This window comes from Meriones unguiculatus, chromosome 11 (genome assembly GCF_030254825.1).
Source record: "Meriones unguiculatus strain TT.TT164.6M chromosome 11, Bangor_MerUng_6.1, whole genome shotgun sequence".
Classification (NCBI taxonomy): Eukaryota; Metazoa; Chordata; class Mammalia; order Rodentia; family Muridae; genus Meriones; species Meriones unguiculatus.
In genome coordinates this window covers 88,080,249-88,102,178 of record NC_083359.1, presented here as the reverse complement: position 1 = coordinate 88,102,178, position 21,930 = coordinate 88,080,249, and the positions used below count along the sequence as shown (strand labels likewise).

The 21,930-nt window shown below is 45.8% G+C and overlaps 1 protein-coding gene across 1 annotated transcript; it reads right to left on the bottom strand.

Moving 5' to 3' along the window:
* Positions 1 to 1,534: 1,534 nt before the first annotated feature.
* Aldh9a1 (aldehyde dehydrogenase 9 family member A1) lies at positions 1,535 to 17,651 on the bottom strand. Its single transcript, XM_021642596.2, has 11 exons — positions 17,432 to 17,651; positions 15,424 to 15,569; positions 13,734 to 13,863; positions 12,492 to 12,626; positions 11,556 to 11,752; positions 10,763 to 10,903; positions 6,989 to 7,177; positions 6,674 to 6,761; positions 4,263 to 4,404; positions 3,301 to 3,413; positions 1,535 to 2,467 (listed from the first exon to the last, which is right to left on the bottom strand). Exons 1-11 carry the CDS (start codon positions 17,610 to 17,612, stop codon positions 2,373 to 2,375), a joined length of 1,557 nt encoding a protein of 518 aa, XP_021498271.1. The 5' UTR covers positions 17,613 to 17,651; the 3' UTR covers positions 1,535 to 2,372.
* Between the last annotated feature and the right edge of the window lie 4,279 nt (positions 17,652 to 21,930).

The window sequence follows — 21,930 nt, the reverse complement described above, 5'->3', positions numbered from 1 at the left end:
TACTACACTCAGCTTGGCACTCAGCACTTCTCGCCTCCAGCTGCCTACTGAATTCACCTGGGCACCTTCTCAGACTCCAGATGCCCAGATCACTTACGTTAGCATCTCGGTGTCTTCAGACTTCAATCAGGCGGCTCTAACAAAGAGCCAACGTTGAGACCCATTTCTCTCAAAGCCCTGCCTGGCCAACTACCGTGCCAGTCACTCACCTGGGGATCTTACTAAACCGCAGACTCTGACTGACAGGTTGGAGGTGGGTTCTGTCTTCATCTCTACCAAGCAGGTGCTGCAGCGGCTCCCTGGGCCACACTGAGCAGCACCTGCTCGGGCAGTTCTTGCTTTCAGTTGTGTTCTAGTTAAGGAAGGATAGCAGCAGTTTCAAATAACAGTGACTGGGGTAATGAAACAGGGATAAAGGAGGTGTGTGCTGGTTTCGTGGCCTTGGAACCGTTTTAACTTGTGGTTTTAAGGAGGCTGTAGGGTGAAGATCTGGGAAGCATGGTCTGAAGAGGGCACAGTCTGGCAGAGGACTAGAGGAGAAAGCAGAGTGACAGAAGATGACATCCAGACCGTATGGACGGTCGCGATGGGGCACACAGGCTTCATCAAATTAACTGCACTTAGAAGCTGCAGCAGGACCGAAGCAAGAGCGTGTTGTAATCTCACTGACTCACAGCATTGTTTAACCGCTTTCTTTTGTCAACTGCCCCCAGCCTTGAAAAGGAAGACAAATATAGGCCTTTGTGTGGGAGAGAAAAACAAGGATTCATGAATATTGCAGGACAGGTAACACCAAGAAAGGCTCATTTAATCATTTGCACTAACTGCCCGTAATTCACCCATCCAAGGACAAAAGATGCGGCCCAGTAACAATCACTCCCTGTTGCTAAATACCCCCTTCACTCTTCTCAAGTGGCCCCCAGAGTGGATTCCTGGGCAAGGCCTCACCGCAGCATCTGCAGCTGCAGAGCTTTTAAGTTCTTTCCAGTGAGGAAGGGCAGGGCACAGGTCATCGGGCCTCACCCTGCCCTGTGTGCCTGCGGAGCTCACCTCGCTCTGCCCGGTGCTTTCTCCTCGGTCCTATCCAGCCTTAATTAAGGTGAGGAGATGCAAGTTAAGACGGCAGGAAGATAAGCCGCGTGATCGGTTTCAATTCTGTCACAGCAGCATACACGTCCTCTTCAGCTGTAAGGCAACAGGCTGCACTGCAAGGCCCAGAACCAAGTGTCTGCCGAGACAAGGCAGTATCTACACGAAACCTGACCCCATCAGCCACCTTCTCTCTAGCCAGGTCTTTGAGTTTCTAGATGGAATGACGAAAGAATGCAGCTTTTAAAAAAGATTTTTATCACTGTGCATTGTATGAATGCGGGAGGAGCATGTGGGTTCTGGAGATACACTTGGGTCTTGTAACCTTACCCACTGAGCCATCTTACTAGCCAGAAAGTGTGGCCGCCTCGGCCACACTTGTAGATACCACCTGAGGGGAGGGCTGGGAGAGAGAGAACAAGGCGACACGAAGAAGGACACCAAGTCATTGATCAAGGTGCCAATTTATTAAAGGGAGTGTCAGCCATATAAAAGCAGGAGAGAACAAGGAACTTTCTTCACTGTAACATCCATCTGCGTCAGCTGGCAGCCCAGCCAAGGATTCACTCAAGGTTGCACGAAACCTGATATCTGGCTCCCAGGGTAGCTCGGAGCTTAGTTATCTTGTTCCCAGGAACAGAGCTCCCTAATGCAAAGCTTGCCAAGGTCAGTCTTTCAGAAGCTGACTGACTGCCAAAGTCAGAAGGCAAAACTTTAGTTACCAGAGACCACTGCTCAAGCTCAGCACCAAATACGCACTCCATTTTGGCTAAATCAAATCCACTCTGGCTGCCACAAGAAAGAACATAGCTTTCTAAATGCCAAAAAAAAAAAAAAAAAATTGACACTTTCCACAAGTATTAAGGCTTCTCTGTCTCCAAATAAAAGCTTTAAGAATTTTTTTTCAGTTGTCACTGAACATAGAAAATATGTTACTGATTCATCAGGAACCCAAAAAGGGAGGCATTCTTTAAAGCAAACTAGAAAGTTGTCATTGTTGGTGGGACGAGTGTGTGCGGGCAGAGCTGTGGCTGCCTGTGTCTGATGGAGTCCACTGCGTTTCCAGCTATCACAGACCCTGGCTGGAAAAACGGGCTCCCTGCGTGGCGTCTGAAAGGCACTTGTGCACATTTTCAACTGGGAAGGTGACTGCAAGATGGAGGACGAAGCTGACCCATTCTTTCAACGGAAAGCCTGGATGTAAGAAGCTCTGCACTTAGACTGCCTGTCGAGGCGGCCAGCTCACTCTACAGTCTGGCCCAGGGAACCGGCTTCACTGGCTTTCAAAAGACCGACTCCACGTCACCCATCTCCACACACACTGTCTTTAGCTGTGAATAGTACTCGATCGTCACACGGCCATTCTCTCTGCCAAATCCTGAAAAGAAGAGATGGGGACAGGGTGAGCTGGTCACTGCAGTGGTCCCAAGTCACACATGGCTTCAGAGGCAGGCTCTGCTGGTTGGGGTGGGGAAGCAGGTCCTCACAGCGGGTACTTCTCTGGTGCTGTGGCCAGCAAGTGTTGGGACAGGAAGCACGTGGCCATTTCGTACCAGCAGAGCCCTAACTTGAGGGGACTGCTACTCAGCACGAACAGCTGAAAAATGCTCTGTCTTTCTTAAGGAAACTTGTTAAAGGCGGGGCTATAGCTCGGCTAGAAGAGTGCTCACCTACCAAGCACAAAGCCATGGGTTCAATCCCCGGCACCACATAGCCTGGGGATAGCATCAAACGTCTGTAATACCAACACTTCACACAGCCAAGGGAGGCAGAAGGTTCTGTTCAACTCTGCTCTACCATATAATGGGTTCAAGGCTAACCCTGGATACATGACACTAGAATTGTGTAAAGTGTCAAATTAAGACATTTTTATAAATTGGGGTGCAAAATAAAAAATTAACATGATTAACGTAAGGTGTCTGGACTATGACTTTAGGAGCACCTAAGCCCTAGTGATGGGCATGACTGATGTTGAGACTCCTGCAGGAGTGTTTGATGCTCAGAGCAAGCCAACGCTAAAGGAAAAGTATTGCTACCCACAGGACACCCTGAGCGGCAGTTCACAAGCATCCCAGTGAGGCCGGGAAGGAACGAGTCTCTGTTTTTCCCGAGACTACGCTGGAATACAGGCTGGGTACGCTGGTGTACCAGTGCTGGCCACGATGGCATGCCTGGAAATCTGGTTTGTTTGTGCCTTTCCCACCTCCTCACCTGACTTCTTATATCCACCAAAGGGCAGCTCCACTGGGCTGACGTTATAGTTGTTAATGTAGCATGTTCCGGCCTGAAGCTCAGCTGCCACCCTGTGAGCCCGCTGGATGTCCCTGTGAGGGAAAGGAGAGTGTTGGTCATTCACAGTTCAAGCTAATACCTCAGCAACCCTCAGAGTGCAAGCTCTAAGGGTGCTGAAATCCTGGCAAACTTGTTTCTTCAAACTGTTTAAAACCTTTTCATCATCCAGGCAAAACAGACCCAGGTTTAAGAATCTATAAAATACGAGACAATAAGGGTGTCACCTTTCAGTGGTGTGAGAACTACACAAGCTCGTTCAGAGCGATCAAGGTGGAGCCCCTTACACTGTGTACAAGCATTCACTCACTTGAAACACAGATCTGAAAACTAAAGAACTATCAGAAAGACAAAATGTAGCTCCACGATCCTGGATTAGGCAAAGCCTCCTTAAATGACTTTCACAGCACATGTGTGAAAGTCAGAGGACAACTCAGAGTCAGTGCAAGGAAGGCCTGACTGGGCTGCAGAACTGTCATGGCCAGCTTTGGCAACTTAGAGAACCTAACTCGACGTAAGAAGTAAAAAAGGGGCTGGTGATACTGAACACAGACAGCTCAGTGCGGGCACTATTTAGTTTGTGCAAGGTCTTAGGCTTAGTCCTCCATAGCCCCAAGACACCAACCAAACCAAGAGCACTTAACCCACTGTCTCCAAATCAGAAAGGCATCCAAATCAGATGCAGCCCTGGCATCTTCTAAATTAAGACACAAACAGGCCGTAGCTCAGTTTGATCTTCAGCACCATGAAACAAACAGAGAAGCAAGCAGAGATGCTGCTGGCTCCAAGGACAGTAAAGTAGGGAGGAGTAAGAATGACTGCATTTCTAAGAAGATGCCAGAAGCCAGCCCTCCCAAGATGCTGTGGTGTTCTGATCTTCGTACCTGGTAAAGACACCCGCTGCTAGCCCAAAATTTGTATCGTTGGCCCGCTCCAGAACTTCAGCTTCAGTTTCAAATTGTAAGATGGACATAACTGGTCCAAAGATCTCTTCTTTTACACAGGTCATGTCATCTGTGCAATTAGCTGCCAACATTCATAATGAAACCAGTGACAGTGAGGGGAGCATACCATACAGCCAAAACACATTATCTGTAGTAAGCAGTCAAACTCCGAGCTTTAGGAGAAAGATTCACTAGGACGTTGCCACTGTGAGTACCCTTTAGACCTTCCTTCTGCATGGCAACTTGTAATACATACAACTTGTAATACATCACATCCCTGTGATTCTAAACCCACATTTCACAGTTCCAAAGGAAGTATCCAGTGAGGTAAGCAGACTGACTTACAAACACCTCCACCACAGGATTACCTATAATGGTGAATGTGGTGGCAACAGACTGAACACCCAAAAAGATGAAATGATCACACAAATGATCTCACAAAAAAATTACACAAATTAGAAACTCCTAATGATGAGCTTTTATAAAGCTTCTAAAAGCCATGTTTTCTGAAGGAAACAGTAAGTAGGTTTTCATAAAATACTCACTGAAAATTATACAAAAATACATTAAGCATATTTTTGTAAAAATGTCACATATACAGGGGTTTTGTTGTTGCTGTTATATACACGTTGTCACATTTTCTAAAATGATTCTCCCATGTAATTACAAGTGCTAAAAAAATAAAAAATAAAAAATGTGCTGGGCATGGTGGCACACCCCTGTAATCCCAGCACTCGACGAGGCAGAGGCAGACAAACCTCTGAGTTTGAGGCCAGCCTGGTCTACCGAGTGAGTCCAGGACAGACAGGGCTACACAGAGAAACCCTGTCGCCAAAATACAAATAATAATAACCCGATTATCTCTGAAAATATCTGATCAGCTTACAAAGGCTGGTACCACAAATGGCTCTGTGGGCAGGGAGTTTTATACTGCAGAGCAGCAGGGAACGAACACCTAACAACAGGAAGCAAGCCTGTGCCTGAAGCAGCCCCGCCCTTCACGCTGACTCGTGTTAAAGGCAGACTCTAAAGCCAGTGCTAAACTGTCATGCATGAAGGTGAACTGTGGTTTGTCACAGTGCACGTCTCTAGGCCCCAGGCTCTAACAGTGACACAGCTGTAGGGCAGACCGGAAATCTGTCTTAACAGGTTTCCCGAGTTACATACTTGTTAGAACACAAGCATCGCAGGAATAAAGGGTTAGCTCCCACTCCCCTGCCTCGCTCCACAGTCTGCATACCTGTAAATACATGTTCTGGGCAGAAAGTCTGTATTATCCAGAACTACACAAAATCTCATGAAAGTCACCGTTAATCCCAGCATGCTGGGAATGCTGTTAACATGGTCTCACCATGCAAAATCCATTCCTTCTTTTCCTGTACACATACCTGCTCTTCAACAAATCTATATAATATCGCGTACTTTATTGTCTAACCCACATATTTCATAAATAAATGTTAACTCATTCAATTACAACTAGCCTCGTCCATCCATGGCATGGATGTTAGGCTCACAGCTTTTCAACATCAGTGGCTATTCCTTTAGGCTAAACTGCATCATGTCAAGCGTTGAAAGGTAACACCGCTAGCAACAGGTCCACGGGTGGAGTCCGCTTAATTGCATAAGGAATTTCATAAGATGTACTTAAGCCCATGCAACAAACAATGTATGTATGAAAGATTCCAACCAAAAATCCAAAAAAACCCTGTGGTGCTCGCCTTTAATCCCAGCACTCAGGAGGCAGAGACAGGCATATCTGTGTATGCTCAAAGCCAGCCTGGTCTACATAGACAGTTCCAGGCCAGACAGGTTTACACAGTGAGAGCCTGTCTCCAAAAAGAAAAAGAACATTGTTTATAATGATGAGTACCTCTGAGGTAGGAAGGAGAAAGTGGGTTTGAGTAGGACGCCTAGGTATATCTGACTGTCCAAAGCCGAATTTTAAGAGTGAATAGATGTACTAAAACTTATTAAAATTACCTCTCACACATTACTTTTGTTAAACTGAGATGTTATAGTTCAAAGGAAAATGTTCAAAGGTAATGTTCTACATTACCCTGTTTTTGGTTTTTTTTTTTTTCAATCAAACATGTATTTCTGGGGATTTTTTTTTTCTGTTGTTTTTAAGCTTGTTCCCAGAACAGGTGTCTCTGGTAAACAAATGCACAGGGTCACAATGGTGGAGAGGCACCGAGGGGGCTTCAAGAGTAACGAAGTGCTTCTACTTCTTAAGTTTGGGTAGTGGGACCATTCACCTTGCCAACCCTTACTCTAGGCCCTGACACAGGTCATAAATATTCATTTCTACCTATTTAGCTCAAGCCATTTATAAGTGAACAAGAACGACATACTTAAAACGCAAGGTGTCATGTAATATCCCTGTTTCAACTTCGGATCCTCCGGCACGTATGGGTCTCCGCCACACAGCACCGTGGCACCCTACGTGAAAAAGAAAAGGCAGGTGTCCTCAGTATTGAACTCACAACCACACAAACACGTGTGCTCCCAAGGGGCAGAATGGAGCCCAAGCAAATGCACCCAGCATTCACCCTGTCAGGGCAGAACACTGAGGGCTGCTAATCACCCACGTCAGTGCAGAGAAGAGCACAGGACAGGAGCCACGACAGAAGCCTCCCTGCCCTGCCCAGCTTCCCTTCACTTCTCACCTGCTCCTTTGCCGACTTCACAAACCCGAGGACTCGTTCCAGGTGGGGGCCATTGATGAGCGGGCCCATCCTTGTATCTTCCAGAAGGGGGTCTCCAAGTTTTATCTTTTGAGTCTGCTTCACAACTTCTTCTATAAATCTGTCAGCAATTTCCTTTTGCACAAACACTCTGGTGCCATTACAGCAAACCTAAACAAGAGACACAAGACATAAAAATCTGTGTGTGGGATGAAAAAAACTGGAGAAAAAACATCTAACAACTTTAAATGCGTCACGATGTATTATTTTAATGTTTTATTTTATGTATACTGATGTTTTGACTACATGTATGTCTGTGTGCCACACGTGTGCCTGGGGCCTGTAGAGGCCAGAAGAGAGCACTGGGTTTTCTGGACCTGGAGTTACTGATGGTTGTGAGCCACCATGTGGGTGCTAGGAATTGAACCCAGGTCCTCTGCAAGAGCAGCTGATGCTCTTAACCTGCTGAGTCACCTCTCCAGACCCTTAACAAATTTTTCAAAGAATGTTTTCATGTCTGAAAACTGCCCATAGGGCAGATGAAAAGATGGCTCAGCAGCTAAGAGCACTAGCTGCTCTTCCAGAGGACCCGGATTCAATTCCCAGCACCCACATGGCAGCTCAAACCTGTCTGTAACTCAGTTCCAGAGGAGCTGACACCCCCACATGGATAGACATGCAGTCTAAACACTAATGCACACAAAATAAAAATAAATAATTTTTAAAAACATGCCATAGTGATTAGGAAGGATAACATATATGATTGTGGACATACATCCCACATGCAATGATCTGCTCTTTAACACAAAGGTTAATTCTTACTCTGCTTACATTTTCTTAGGACTATGAATGGGCCATGGCATCAGGACCTCTCTCACTCCTGCATCACCAGCTGCTCACTCTGTTGTTTCTAAAGAGCAGGAGGGGAGAGTGGACTGAAAACAATAAAGTGAAGAGCTATAGTCTTCGGCCTAACTTTAAAAACTAAGCATTTTACTCAGTGTTATCTCTAAACCTGTAAGAAATCACTACTCAGGCATTCTCACAGAAATGAGCATACTGTTCAAATGTCTCACACAAACTCTCTCTCACACACACAGTAGAACAGGGAGCAAAGCCCCAGAAACAGAAGATCCCTGTGGAGCTAACAGAGTGACTTCCAGGATACAGTGAATGAAAAAAGAGGCCTCCAATCTGTTTCCTTCTGTGAAAGAAAGTAGGAGAGATCAGAAATGTACAAGTATCTGCTGTTCAAAGAACAGCATAGAAAAGAAAAAGAAAAAGCCAAAGTCTAGGAATGGAAAGTAGATGAGAACGGGGAGGAGGAACGGGAATAGTGGAGAAGGAATGAGGGGCTCTTTAAAAACTTCTGACATTTGGAGCTATGTTTGTGGTTGTCGGATCAAGACAGATTTTAAAAATCTTTAAAGGACAGAGGAAAAGACACCACAAATCAAATGCAAACAGAAACCAGTGGACCTGCTATTCTAAATGACCATCATACCAGACTGAATTCACAGAGAGTACACACCCAAGTACCTTCTACACATAGCATTCAGCCTGCGCCTCCAGGCTAAAGACAACAACTAGAACATCCCTGAAACTCTTAACTTGGTTTGTTTTTCACAATGCTATCCTAGAATCAGGTGATTCAATTTATTGTGGGTTAGAAAGCTAAATGTGTCACTGTTGCAAAAGGAAATTAAATACAGACAGGGAAGAAAAAAAAAACAGCTAAAATGATTTAAAGTAACCAAATGAATCTGTGCTTATTAATACAGATACAAGAAAAACAGAGAGAGAGAGAGAGAGAGAGAGAAAGAAAGAAAGAAAAAGAAAGAGAGAGAAAGGAAGGAAGGAAGGAGGGAGGGAGGGAGAGAGGGAGGGAGGGAGGGAGGGAGGGAGGGGAGGGAGGAAAGAAAGAAAGAAAGAAAGAAAGAAAGAAAGAAAGAAAGAAAGAAAGAAAGAAAGAAAGAACAGGGCAGGGTAGTGGAGCATGCCTTTAATCCCAGCACTTGGGAGGTAGAGGTAGTCAGATCTGAGTTCGAGGCCAGCCTGGTCTACAGAGCAAGTTCCACGACAACCAAGGGGAACTACACAGAGAAACCCTGTCTTGAGGATGAGAAAAAAAAAAAAAAAAAAAAAAAGGTGTATACAGGTATGTGTACGCAGACAAACATTCTGTAGCCCAAGCCTGAGAGTTAGGAGCCTGGCATTGCAATCTATTTTTTTTCCCTTAGCATTATGGGGGTTAAACTCAGGATCTCACAAATGCCAGGCAAACGTTCCACCACTGAGCCACATCCCCAGCCTTTAGCATGGTTTCTAAATATCACTCACCACTCACTGAAACCAGGGAGACCTAGACAAATGGCTCATTCCAGAGTGCAGCTGGAAAAAGAGTGAGAAGGGCCTAGAGTACCTCAATATGCGAGAATTCAAAGAAGTTATTCACGTAACAGAGAGGAAAAAACTGGCATGATGGCACATGCCTGTGATCCCAGCACCTGGGAAGCTGGGGCCTGGCCAGCCTGGGCTACACAGAGAGACCTTGTCTCAGAACATCAACACTCATAAACATTGCTGATTACTCCAAGTATTTCAGGCTGAACTGTTCAGCATTATCCATGTATCAAATGGTCACACTGGGCCACATAAACACGTACAGTTTAGAGGGGGAATAACTAAGGCTGGAGAGACGGCTCACTTGTTGCTTTTGCAGAGAACCCAGGTTAAGTTCCCAGCACCCACAGGGTGGCTCACAACCATCCACAACTCCAGTTCCAGGGGACCAGAGGCCCTCATCTGGTCTCAAGGGGCACCAGGCACACATGGGGTACACATTCATGCAATCAGGCAAAACATTTATGTGCATAAAATAAAGTCTAAAGAAGCTTTTAAAAAGTAACAAAGGAGGAGAGAGGGGGAAAAAAAGTCCTAACTCTAACGCCTCCTCATCAATAGTCTTTGGATTCTTGTTTTTTTGTGGTGTTATGGATCTTTCCTCAGACCCTACGGTAGGCAAGTGCCCTGTACCACTCTAGTCCCAGAAAAAAGAAGACTGCTTTCTCTTACTAAGATACTGGTCAAACAAGTGGTCAGGTTTTAGCAAGAGCTATAGATGGAAGACCAGTAAAAATCATTAATACCAAGGGAGAAGTAATCATGCTATGCTTATGTAAAAAAATGCGGTTACGGACTTTGTGTCTACAACTTAACTCTCAAACCGTTCAGGAAAACTTAGTACTTGTGTTCTATGTGTATAAACAGAGTGGTTCTCAATTTGTGGGTCTCAAGCCCTTTAGCAAACATCTGTCTCCAAAAACATTTACATTTTGGTGCCTTTTTTGGTTTTTTTCAGGACAGGGTTTCTCTGTGTAGCCTTGGCTGTCCTGTACTCAATCTGTAGACCAGTCTGTCCTCCAACTCACTCCCTGAGTGCTGAGTTTACAGGCATGGGCCACCTCACCTGGCTACGTTACAGTTCTTAACAGGAACAAAATTCCAGTTATGAAGTAGCAACGAAAATAGTTTTATAGTATATAGTTTTATATACAGCACACCAGGAGGAACTATATTAAAGGGAGCTTGAGAACCACTGTATCAGGAGGATCTAATTCAAGGATCCATAGGAATTTCTTGTACTATTTTTGCTCAACTATCCTGTAATTATCTTAGTGTGCCCAGAGTGTTGAGTGTGCTGCTAGGCGGAGAGGAGGGGCTTCCTTCCCGGCTCCTGTCAAGAAGAGCGCATACCTGGCCTTGCGTGAGGAAGTTGGCCATCAGGGCCCCCTTCACAGCATTCTCCATATTACAGTCTGAGAAGATGATGAGAGGAGATTTGCCCCCAAGTTCCAAAGTAACGGGCTTGATTCCTTTAGCTGACAACTCCATGATCTGCAGAACGAAACAAGGCATTCGCAGGTTTAGCCTAAGTGAGTCTGCATTCAAGGCCAACCCAAGCTGCCCCTTCCAGATCATCCTGGTCTGATAGAGCTCACAGGCTGTTCTCATGTACATGGGACCCTTCATCCACTGAAAGTTTTCTCTGGCAAAAGATTATGAGTGTTTACAGAACTTCAGTTAAAACCCTGAAACAGAAGCTCATTTAAATCAAACTGGCAATTCACAGGACTCTCACAGCCAGGAATTCTTTTTGCATATTTGTGTTTAGGGCTGTTTAGAACTTGGAACATAAATTCTGGTCAAAGTAATGAATCTCAAGTACCCTGAGAAAGTACTCTTTCTTCTATACAATATAGTTAACTCACCAACCAAGAGAAGTGACAGCCCAGCCTAGGCCACAATCCCTCACATACACCATCTCCTTAGACAGGGAGAAGAATTTCTACCCTACTTGGCCCACCACAGACCACCCACAGAGCTCTCTTTCCCCTAACACTTGCACAGGGAACTTTAGAACAGCAGAATTTCCTGGCCCATTTCCAATATAAACTAGGAAATCCAAAATACACAAAACACACAGTGGGCAGGATCAGCTTTGCCAGATCTAGCCATTCATGTTAAACAAAACTGGTTTCGTCTTCACCTTCATGCCAGTTGGCACACTTCCAGTGAAGGAGACTTTGGCAACGTCAGGATGCTGGCACAGAAACTGGCCCGTGGCAGCCCCACCTTGTACCACATTGAAGAGCCCAGGAGGCACACCGGCTTTGGTGTAGATCTCAGCCAGGAGCAGAGCAGACACGGGCGTGAAAGGAGAAGGCTTGAAGATCATGGCATTACCTATGGGAAACCAAAGGCTCTTCTTAGACAGGACTAGACAATTCCAGCTGTTCCTCCAAATTCACCAAAGATGCTATTAATAATAGAAATGTCTGAGACCAGAGTGATGGCTCAGTGGTTAAGAGGACTTGCTGCTCCAGCAGAGGATCTGGGATGTTTCCAGCACACAAAGAATGGTTTCTAAACAGCTATAACTCAAGATAGAGAGAATCTAGCTCTCTCTGCAGGTACCAGTAGCACACGTGGTATACATATACACATGCAGGCAAAACACTCATACGCAACCAAAAAAAACGAATAGATTTCAAATTAATTGGCTTTTTTTTAAAGGACATACCTTGTTTTCCTACTTGACACATGTATCATATTTAAAGCTTGCAACTTCAGTGTACAGTAGAAGTAATCAGTCTCATTTTATACTAGTTAAAATGAAGACCAGAAACTTTCATTTCTTTCATTCTAGCACCAGAGAGGCTGAATCAAAAGGATGGCCTAGACTACTCATCAGACCATGTCAGAGACAAACTAGACAGGTGCAAGATAGAAAGACTGAGACATGGCAAGTGTGCAACCTAAATTTAGATTCCTTCAGGAGCAAGACAGAGCAGGGCCAGCCCCATAGCCTGCCCGAGAGCTGACTGCCCCAGGGCAGGTCGGAAAGCAAAGCGGGTGTGCCAGGGGTGAGTGGGGGAGGCAGGCTCACGGTGGTGGTGGTGGTGAGGGTGTCATCCATTCTTACCACACGCCAAAGCTGGAGCCGACTTCCAACAGGCAATCTGGAAGGGGTAGTTCCATGCTCCTATCCCCACACACACTCCAAGCGGCTCTCTCCTGGTGTAGCCGAAGGACCCTCCTGAGAGCTGGATGTGCTCGCCTAGGGGTACAACAGAAATAGCAGTGATGCAAGTCTGTGCCCCCCAACAGTTCCCCACCACAGCTCATCCCAGTTAATTTAATTCTCTGAGAAGCTCCCGAGGGGCCTGAAGAGATGGCTCAGCAGTTAAGAGCACTTGCTGCTCTTCCAGAGGACCCAGTTCAGGTCCCAGTACCCATACGGTGACTCAAAACCATCTGTAATTCCAGTTCCAGGGGATCCTGCACCCTCTTTTGGCCTCCGCAGGAACTAGGCATGCAAGAGGTACACAACACACGTGCAGGCAGAACAACTATATGCATGTAATCTTAAAAATAAAAATAAGCCAGGTATGGTAATGCACACCTTTAATCCCAGCACCGGAGAAGCAGAGACAGGTGGGTTTCTGCGAGTTCAAGGCCAGTCTGGTCTATATAGCAAGGCCCAGGCAAGCCAAGGCTACACAGCAAAACCCTGTTTCAAAAATAAGTAAAAAAAAAAAAAAACATTTAAAGACAAACAAAATGAAATCTCCTGAGCTCTGCTGGGTAACTTAGATAAAGTAATATGGAAAATCGGGGACAACTCAGCAGCAAAGGAAGTCTGAGGACCCTAGAACCCTGGAATGCTCACTTACCACATATGGCTCAGGTGGGCCATTCGGTATCAACTGCTGTAAACATTCGTTTTTTTGAGAAATGTTTTCTTTTCCTCACTATGTAGATGAGGAGGCCCGTAACCTTCTGGTCCTCCTGCTTCTACCTCCTAGGTGCTAGTCACCACACTCAGGAGTATGCAATATTCGGAACTGGACGCAGGGCTCCATGCACACTAGGCATGCGCTTAGCTGCAATGCTGGCCCAGCGGTGAACTGGATAACAATGATAACATGTGGACTCCTGCAAACTAGTGTTTCAAACTGTTTGATCTGAAGTTCAGGTTCAGTGCTGGGTGTTTTTCATGTACTATCTCACAGAATCCTTAAAACAATCCAAAAAATTAGATGTTATTGTCTCTACCTTATCTAAGAATGATAAAATAATTTTTGAGCCACCCAGCTTAAGACTCCTTGACCCCAAGGCTCTGCCCTCTAGTGAGCTGGTCACCTGAGGCCAGCCCAGGGCTCACCTGCCATGGATGCAGCCAGGCCTGCATAGTACTCCAGGCACTGCCAGCAAGTGTCCACATCCAGGCGGGCCTCAAATATGGACTTTCCATTGTTGATGGTTTCCACAGTGGCAATTTCATTCTTCCGCTCCTTTGGGTAAAACAGAAGAAGAGATTTAACAGATATTATGATGGCTCAACACAGCCAATGCTTAAACAGAATGTGTCCCTCAAGTTCTAAGCCTAGAAAAGGCTGGCACTGGAAATGGAACTCGACAGACTAATGGTGCAGCAAAGGGAGATAAAAATCTGCTGTCACAGAGCGACTCGCCTCTTCCTTTCAAGTCATCAGGTGACGAAGATTAAGACCAAAACCTTATTTAGTGTCAGTTAGAAAATGAAAGTCTTAAGGGCTATTATGTACGTGTATATTAAGTAAGAACTTAGATCTCAGCATATACTCTAAGATTTCTGCATGACCCCGGCTATCAGAGCAAAAAAACACCAGGCAGGCTAACTGAAGAGCAAAGGCCATGGAAGCCAGAGATTGCGTAAGTCTAGAGAGAGACCTTTGGAGCCAATTTCCTGTTCCTAGAGCCACCTGTTTATACTCCATGGTAATAACCGTGGAGACCTTTTCCTCTCAGTCCCAGAGACCTTACTTACGATCAGTCGATCTCAGATGTCCCCAGAGGGGGATGGGTAGGTACACTGGAAGCCTTCAGATACACTTAACTTCCCCGTGGTACAACCCACTGCATGTACTGGCTGCCGTGAAGCTTTTTCTCTACTCTCCAAAGCCTCATGTGTTCTACCAGAATGCATGCGTGCACTGACATGTGTATATTATAGATATCTGGGTATATACATATACACATACACACACATGTGTAAGCAGGTTAATTCTCAGACCCTCCAAGGTTTCTCACAGCATATTTACCTCACAGACACACACACACACACAAACACCTTTCAAATAATTCATGTTTTGATGTAAGTCACTCTAAATTTTCTACGTTTCTAATAGCCTTTTTTTTTTTTCCTAGAGAAGGGTACAAGGTAAAAAACAAATCTGAAAAAGACAGTCTTAAATCCCATCAAAAGGGATTAGGGGAGACAGTATACAAACGCACACTAGAAGCAAGCACCCAAGCCTGGGGAGATGGCTGAGTCAGCAAAGCGCCTGCTGTGCAAACACGAGGATCTGAGTTCCAATCTCCAGCTCCTGCATAAAAGCTAGACTAGCGTAAAAGCCAGCACCAGCACCATATCACCAGCACTGGGGAGGTGGAGCAGGCAAATCCCGGAGCTCAATGACAGCTAATCTAGTCAAATTGATGGACTCTAGGTTCACTGACAGAGACTACCTCAAAAAGCAAGGTGGACGGAGAGCAAGGAAGACACCCAACCTCAACCTCTTCACACATTTGTACATACATGCGCATATACCCACACAACCGTGTACAGTGAAAATAATTTAAATTAAAAAGCAAGCAAGCTATAAAGAGCACACTATAATTCAAGACGAATTGAGGAAAGAAAGCATGCCAAGGGAGCTGTGCACAGGACAATCAGTAGACGCTTGTCCAAGGTGGACACGCCAAGCATGCGGGGCTGAGTCTCCATTTCGCAGAACGCCACAGCCTAAGGCTGCATCCAAGTCTCACTGCAACGTGAATGGAGCTCTGGAAAGGATCACACTGATACGCACCTTTATTATCCGGGCAGCCTCTAGGAGGACTTGGGAACGCTCCATGCCGCATTTCTTACTCCAGATTTTAAAGGCAGCCTTTGCATTTTCAACAGCCAAATTTACTTCCTTTTCTCCTGAACATGCAAAGGTAGCTATCACTCGGCCTATGAAGAAGGGGAGAGTCGGTTTTATCTCAAGCAGTTTAATTAATTAAACATTTTAATTGTTTCTATCAAGACTCTATGGGGGAGTCCTTCCCGTTGCTCATTTAGCTATTAACTTTTTTTGTGATCGGTAATGCCTTTAAACTCCAACAAGGGTTGCAGATCTCACTCCATAAAGACAAGGATTTAACCACATCATAAAATTGCTGAGACTATCCAGAGTCCATGGCCCGGGACTAAGATGCCCTGCACTCCTGTTTGATGAAGTGTATTAACAGTAACCTTCTACAAGTCATTTTGTGACTTCCTCAGAACTGTCTCAGAATCTCAACAGTCCTGCAAAATCCAAGGTGAAAGCCAATGGTCTACTGCTATGAGCTCTAGCTCTTAAGTCCTTTATCTGTGTTCTAATCAGGGCCTATCATACTTGATGAATAAGGCTAAGAGTAGTAATATCAGGAAAAAAAATAATGTATATCCCTGAAAGAAATCCTTTCTCTCAAGTTTTAGAAAGTAAAGGTCAGTCAGTCTTTTCTTTTTCTCTCTCTCCTCTCCCTCCCCACCCCAGGGTTTCTCTCTGTAACAGAGCCCTGGCTGTCCTGGATTTGCTTTCTAGGCCAGGCTGGCCTCCAACTCACAGCAATCCACCTGCCTCTGTCTCCCACATGTGTGCACCACCACACTCAGAGGGCCAGTCTGGTCTTAATCAAAGCTTCATCTCCTATCCCTATTCTGGAGCAAAATAGGAAGATAAGATTGTTTCAAGTCCATATCTCCAGGATCATAACCCAAACTAACTCTGCCACAAAATAGCATTCCTCAATGCTATCTTTTCACAAAGCATTCCTAAGGTTTCATAAACCTACTTCTTTAATAAAGCAGGCTGAGTCGGCTAGCAAAGGCAACGGCTGGAGGTCACCTGTCGGCTCTTCTGCTTTTGTATCAATAAGAGAAGGGGAGCAGAGAAGCTGTTCCCAACTACCATGACCTCTTCAGGTTCTGGCGAATCACTGCAATGGGGTTTAGCATGCAAAGTCAAGCCACTTTTATTACTCTCACTACACATGCCCTTCTGACTTCCTCAACACATTTTCCAAAATATTCAATAAAAAGTCAGCAAAACAAACACAGAAGTAAACCAAGAAACAAAGAAGTCTCTTCCTCCTTAGCTTGTGCTAAGTGCTTGGAAGGAAGAGCGAACTGTGGAAATTAACAGCATGGTCACAGTTAAATAATACCGTTAAGATACATAGTCACTTAAAATCTGCCAAGTGTACAGATCATGGAAAGTTTTCACTACTCAAAAGTGGAAATTACTTAGCTGTAATGGATATGTTCACTAATTTGACAGTGGTGACCATTCATAGTCGAGTGTACGGTTTGTTTGTTTGTTGTTAACCCCCTGGAGAGCTGGCAGACACTAAAGGTAAAAGGGTGCCGGTTGCCGTTTTTTCTTTCCGTTCCCAAGTCTGATCCATGTTCAGAAATACCTCAACACTAGGAGGTGGAAGGCCGTGTGGGCCTTCATGCACAACAGAAATCGCCTCTGATTCAACAACACAGGGCTGATGGCGCTGCTGCTTCGAGAGGCCCAGCTCTCAAAACTCAAGAGACCCCACAACTCCTGCACCCGACCCCTCTGCTCCAGTCTCCTCCCGACCCGACCCCACGCATACGCTGCACCCACCCCGCTTTTCCAAGAGCCTCCTCAGCACTCTGTGCTGTCCTGTCCATGCTGCGGCCATGCAAGTCCAGCAACCCTTTGCTGAGAGCTCGCAAGGAGGACACGGGGCAGCAGACTCAGTGCACAGGGCCGGGGAGGACCCACCCCACCCGCCGCGTGCCGCCCCGCGCCCGCTTACCCGTGGCCGGCTCGAACGCCTTTTCCGTGCCGGAGGCGTCCACCGGCTCCACACGGGCCCCGCCGCGGTAGTTGAGCGGCTGCGACACGACGAAGGTGCCAGTGCTCATGGCGGCCACCACTGCGGGCCTGGGAGTGCGGAGGAGCGAGGTGAACGCGGATCCGACAGCACAGAGGAACATCTGTTGAGTGCGCAGCGCCCGGAAGCCCCCGTGGATCAATGCGCGGGAAGGGAGGGGGAGAAGGGGCGGAGCCGTGGGCGGGCCCGGTGGGCGGGACCGTGGAGGGGCGGGGCCGAGGGAAGGAGGCGACGGTGGCCTAGCCTGAACCACGGTGGGTCGAGGCCTCGGGGAACTGTGGGACTTGAGTGGGAGGGCGTGGGGCAGGCAAGGAAAGCCCAGTGGAGGCTTCTGGGAGGAAGGGGTGGTAGGAGGGGCGGCACTGCGTGTAGGGAACCGTGGGACACGAGGGGGCGTGGCGCGGGAGGGCCGGTAGTGGGCCTAGGATGAGAAGCGTGGGCCAAGCCAGCTCCACAGTTAAGGGAAATCGAGGCAGGGGGAGGGCTTCTGGAGTTTGCGACTGAGCGCGACACCACCCAGGTCCTCCCTCCAGATCCCCCAGGAGCTCCGGGGATGAAACTTCCTCCTATTCAGCCCGCAGGCCAAATTCCTTTCTTCCTTTCACCTACACAGCAACAGCACAGTATTAGGGAATGGGTGAAACAGACTGGAAATCTCTGGCCGCGGTGGTTAACACATGACCGGAGATCTCACGTGACTGGAGCTGGGATGGCCGTTGCCGGGTGCAGAGACCCAACAGCTCATTTTCTGGCCAGCTCTTGTTGATTTGTTACTCTCAGATCGTCTGATGCGTGTTACAGAAATGTGCCCCCGGCAGCTGCCTAGCTAAACATGGCAATAAAAACGGGGTGTGACCCCATGTAAGTCTCCTGAAAAATGTGCCCTTACTCTCTTAGGTCCAGAATGTTGGTATGAAAATTCATTCTTATTTTGACACCTCCTTTTCAAGTCAAAAAAAGGAGAGAGTTTTGAAACCGTCAGGGCACAGGGAGGGGAGAGGGGCGCTGATTGAAAAGTTAAAGGGTGTGTAAATTTCCTAGGAGTAATGGTTAGTGTGGACTGTGAACCTGATGAAATCCGGAATCATCTAAGGGATGAACTCCTGGGTTGTTTCTGTGAGAGGATTTTTAGGTTGGGCTAAATGAGATGTGAAGGAATGCTGGGTCCCAGGCTGAATAAAAAGGAGACGGGAAGCCGAGTAACAGCATTCATCTCGCTGTGTTCAATGTGGCCAGCTACCTCCCTGTCCTGCCAGGCCTTCCCCACCTTAACAGACTGTACCTTCAACTGCAAACCAATTTAGAAATCCTTAAGCTGAAAAGCTACAACAGGTGGCCTCCTTGGCAATGGGAAGCATGGGGAAGTCACAGAGGTTCATCGGGGAAGCCACAGGCACTCAGAGTGATACATGGATGCACGTTGGCAGGCAGGCTTTTGGGTAGAAACATGATGCGGAAGGGGCAAGAGGAGAGCTCTGGAGAAACACCTGCGCAGAAGTTTACATAAAGCCAAGCTGGGGTGACACCAAATTCCCCCCACTTCTGTGCTCTCTCCCTAAATAACTGGAGGTAAAGAAAACTATAACTTTATAAGAGAAAGTCCAAAAATCCATCTTATCATCAAAGACCATTCCTCCCAGCAACCCCGGAGCATTTTGGTGTAAGGCTATTTATTGCTACTGTTCAGTTTCACATTAGTTACACTCTTAAAAACACACACATTTATCCCCTGAACATTAATGACTATAACTCTTATTATTTCTTCAATAAGCCAGAAAACTATTCACAAAGAAATACAGAAAGAAGAAAAAATTATTCCAAATCCTCTTCCTGACCATTTTCATTGGCCTTTTCCGTAAAGCATATTACAAACTGAATTCCATACTAATGTCCTCATAATTCTTCATATAGAATACAGGCCTTTCTAATTTAACAATATGCTCTTTTTATTTTCAGTAGTTTTGGATGATAGGTTTAATATCTGTTGACACGGTGTTAAACAAGATAAAAGGTACTGATCCAAAAGCTGGAAAGCGCTGTACAAATGTCATTATAAAAGCAGTATGCACACTTAGGAGGCAGAGAGGCAGGCAGATCTCTGTGAGTTGGAAGGCAGCCTGATCTACATACTGACTTCCAGGACGGCCAGGGCTACACAGTGAGACCCTGTCTCAAAAATAAGCCAAAACAATTTAAACAAGAGTAAATCCCGTGGTTTACCAGGTTGTCTTGGTTCCAAACAGAACTGAGAGTCACGTACTTTGGAATCCGATCTTAACCTGAAAGGACAGGCGGCTTCCAGAAGATAGAATGCCTTTGTCAGCTGAGAGAGCAGGATCATGAGGAAATCGTTTCAACGCCTTCATCGCTGTGAGATATACCCACACCTGGTCATCTCAGTGTTCATTCCAGAACCAGGGAGAACTTCAATCCTCTAAGTGTGTGTGTGTGTGTGTGTGTGTGTGTGTGTGTGTAGTCAACTAAAAACTTCACAAGTTAAGCAAATACTTAGTGTAACTTTCTAAGTCTATAGTATTTCAAAATAAATAGCTTTAAAAAACTTCATGGTCACTGCAGTTAAAAAAAAAAAGCGTGTTTTTGGTGTTGCTGGTTGATCCCATATGTCCAACAGCCCACATGGCCTCCTACATGTTGAGCAAATGCTCTGCCACAGGTAGATAGATTCCCAGCCCTTAAACACATGTGTGGATTTTTGTTTATTTGCTTTTTGTTGTCATTAATTCATTTTTTTGTTTGTTTGTTTGAAATAGGATCTCACTATCCAGGTCTTGTGTTTCCTCTGTAGCTCCAGCTGAACTCCAACTCGTGATTTTCCTGCCTCAACCTCCCAAATGCTTATGCCGTAGTGTAAAAGTATGTTATTTTTAACAAAAACTAAATTACTTCATTGACTGTAAATAATGTTAATAGCTAAAACGTACTAGACATGCTATCTCAGTCTGTTTAGGCGCTATGAGAAAATGCCTTCGGTTCAGTAAGCAGCAAGAAACAGAGCTCCGTTTCTTACTGTTCTAGACACGGGTCAGCGGTGCATGCTGTACACCTGCTCTGTTCCAAAGGTGCTGGCTTCTTGCCAAGTTCTTTTACTGCAGTGGGAAACTGGAGGCTTCTCTCCTGCATGTAATTTTTTGGGAGGAAAAAAAAAAAGTGTATATACGTCGTGCAAAATGATAGATTTTGTTACGGTGTTGTCATTGAGGTACAGCATCTACGCTGCTCAGATTCTCCCGTTATTGATGCCCCTGTCCCTGGATCCCCACTTCCCCCTGACAGTCCCATATATGTTTTTAAAATCTAGATTTGACATGTAAGCAAAGGCATGTGACACTTGAGTCTCAGTCTGGCTTGTTTTGCTTAACACGATGATCTCCAGTTTCGCTCCCTTGTCTTTGCAAATGACAATAATCTTGTGCTTTGCTACTCCGCTGAGTGTCCATCCCGTGTCTGTTTGTTTGCTGATGGGCCTCTAGGCTGGTTCCATAACCCAGCTATTGTGAAGAGTGCCACACACCTCTTTCCTCTCTTATGAAGTCCCAAGCGCCAACAATGAGTTACCCACACTCACGACAAAGACACCTCTTTTTTTTTTTTAAGATTTATTTATTTATTATTTATTCGCTATTCTGACTGCATGTATGCCTATACACCAGAAGAAGGCATTAGATCTCAATATAGATGGTTTTGAGCCACCATGTGGTTGCTGGGAATTGAACTCAGGACCTTTGGAAGAAGAGCCAGTGCTCTTAACCTCTGAGCTGCCGCTCCATCCCTGAGGACACCTCTAAATACTAGCACACTGCATGAACTATATCATGTTTCACATTTACTATCTCTAACCTCAAACATGATAGCAAGAATGCTGTGTTTTTAATGTGCCCTTTTCAAAAGTCATATGTTGGAAACTTAGTTCTAAGCGTGGCTGTGTTGGGATGTGGGGCCTTTGGGAAGTAATTTAGGTTGGGAAGGCTCCGTCCTCATGAGTTTGTAAATAGCTCTCTAAAAGAACTTGGCAGGTGGAGGTCATTAGTTTCTTTTCATTCTGATTTCTGGTGGTAGGAGTGCCCTCACCAGAGCTTCTGAAACTGTGGGAAGGTACATTTCTGGAGTTTGGATTTTGATCTTGTTTTTGAGACAGGGTCTTGCCCAGACTGGCCTCACACTCAATATCTTACTGCCTCTGCTTCCATTGCTGGGAACATATGTGTCTGGCTGGTTCCTGTTCTTTATAAAGTATCCAGTCTTAGAGCAATTTGTCAAAGCTGTACAAAACTAAGAAAAGGAGGTAGGAAATATTGTTGCCACTTTATAAATGAAGAAAGAGAGATTTTGCAGGGTTGAGTAGTTCTCTACAGGTTAGAGCTAGAGGAGCCGAGAATGTCCATGAGTACAGCAGTGCAAAA

What these genes read in the sequence shown, in the direction of transcription:
- Aldh9a1 (XM_021642596.2), bottom strand. Translation starts at nt 17,612, where the DNA reads ATGTTCCTCTGTGCTGTCGGATCCGCGTTCACCTCGCTCCTCCGCACT. An exon ending in ACTTCCTCACGCAAGGCCAG is followed by an intron (nt 7,178 to 10,762) that starts GTATGCGCTCTT and finishes TCTCTTGTTTAG; the next exon opens with GTTTGCTGTAATGGCACCAG. An exon ending in CATGACACCTTGCGTTTTAA is followed by an intron (nt 4,405 to 6,673) that starts GTATGTCGTTCT and finishes GAATGTTGGCAG; the next exon opens with CTAATTGCACAGATGACATG.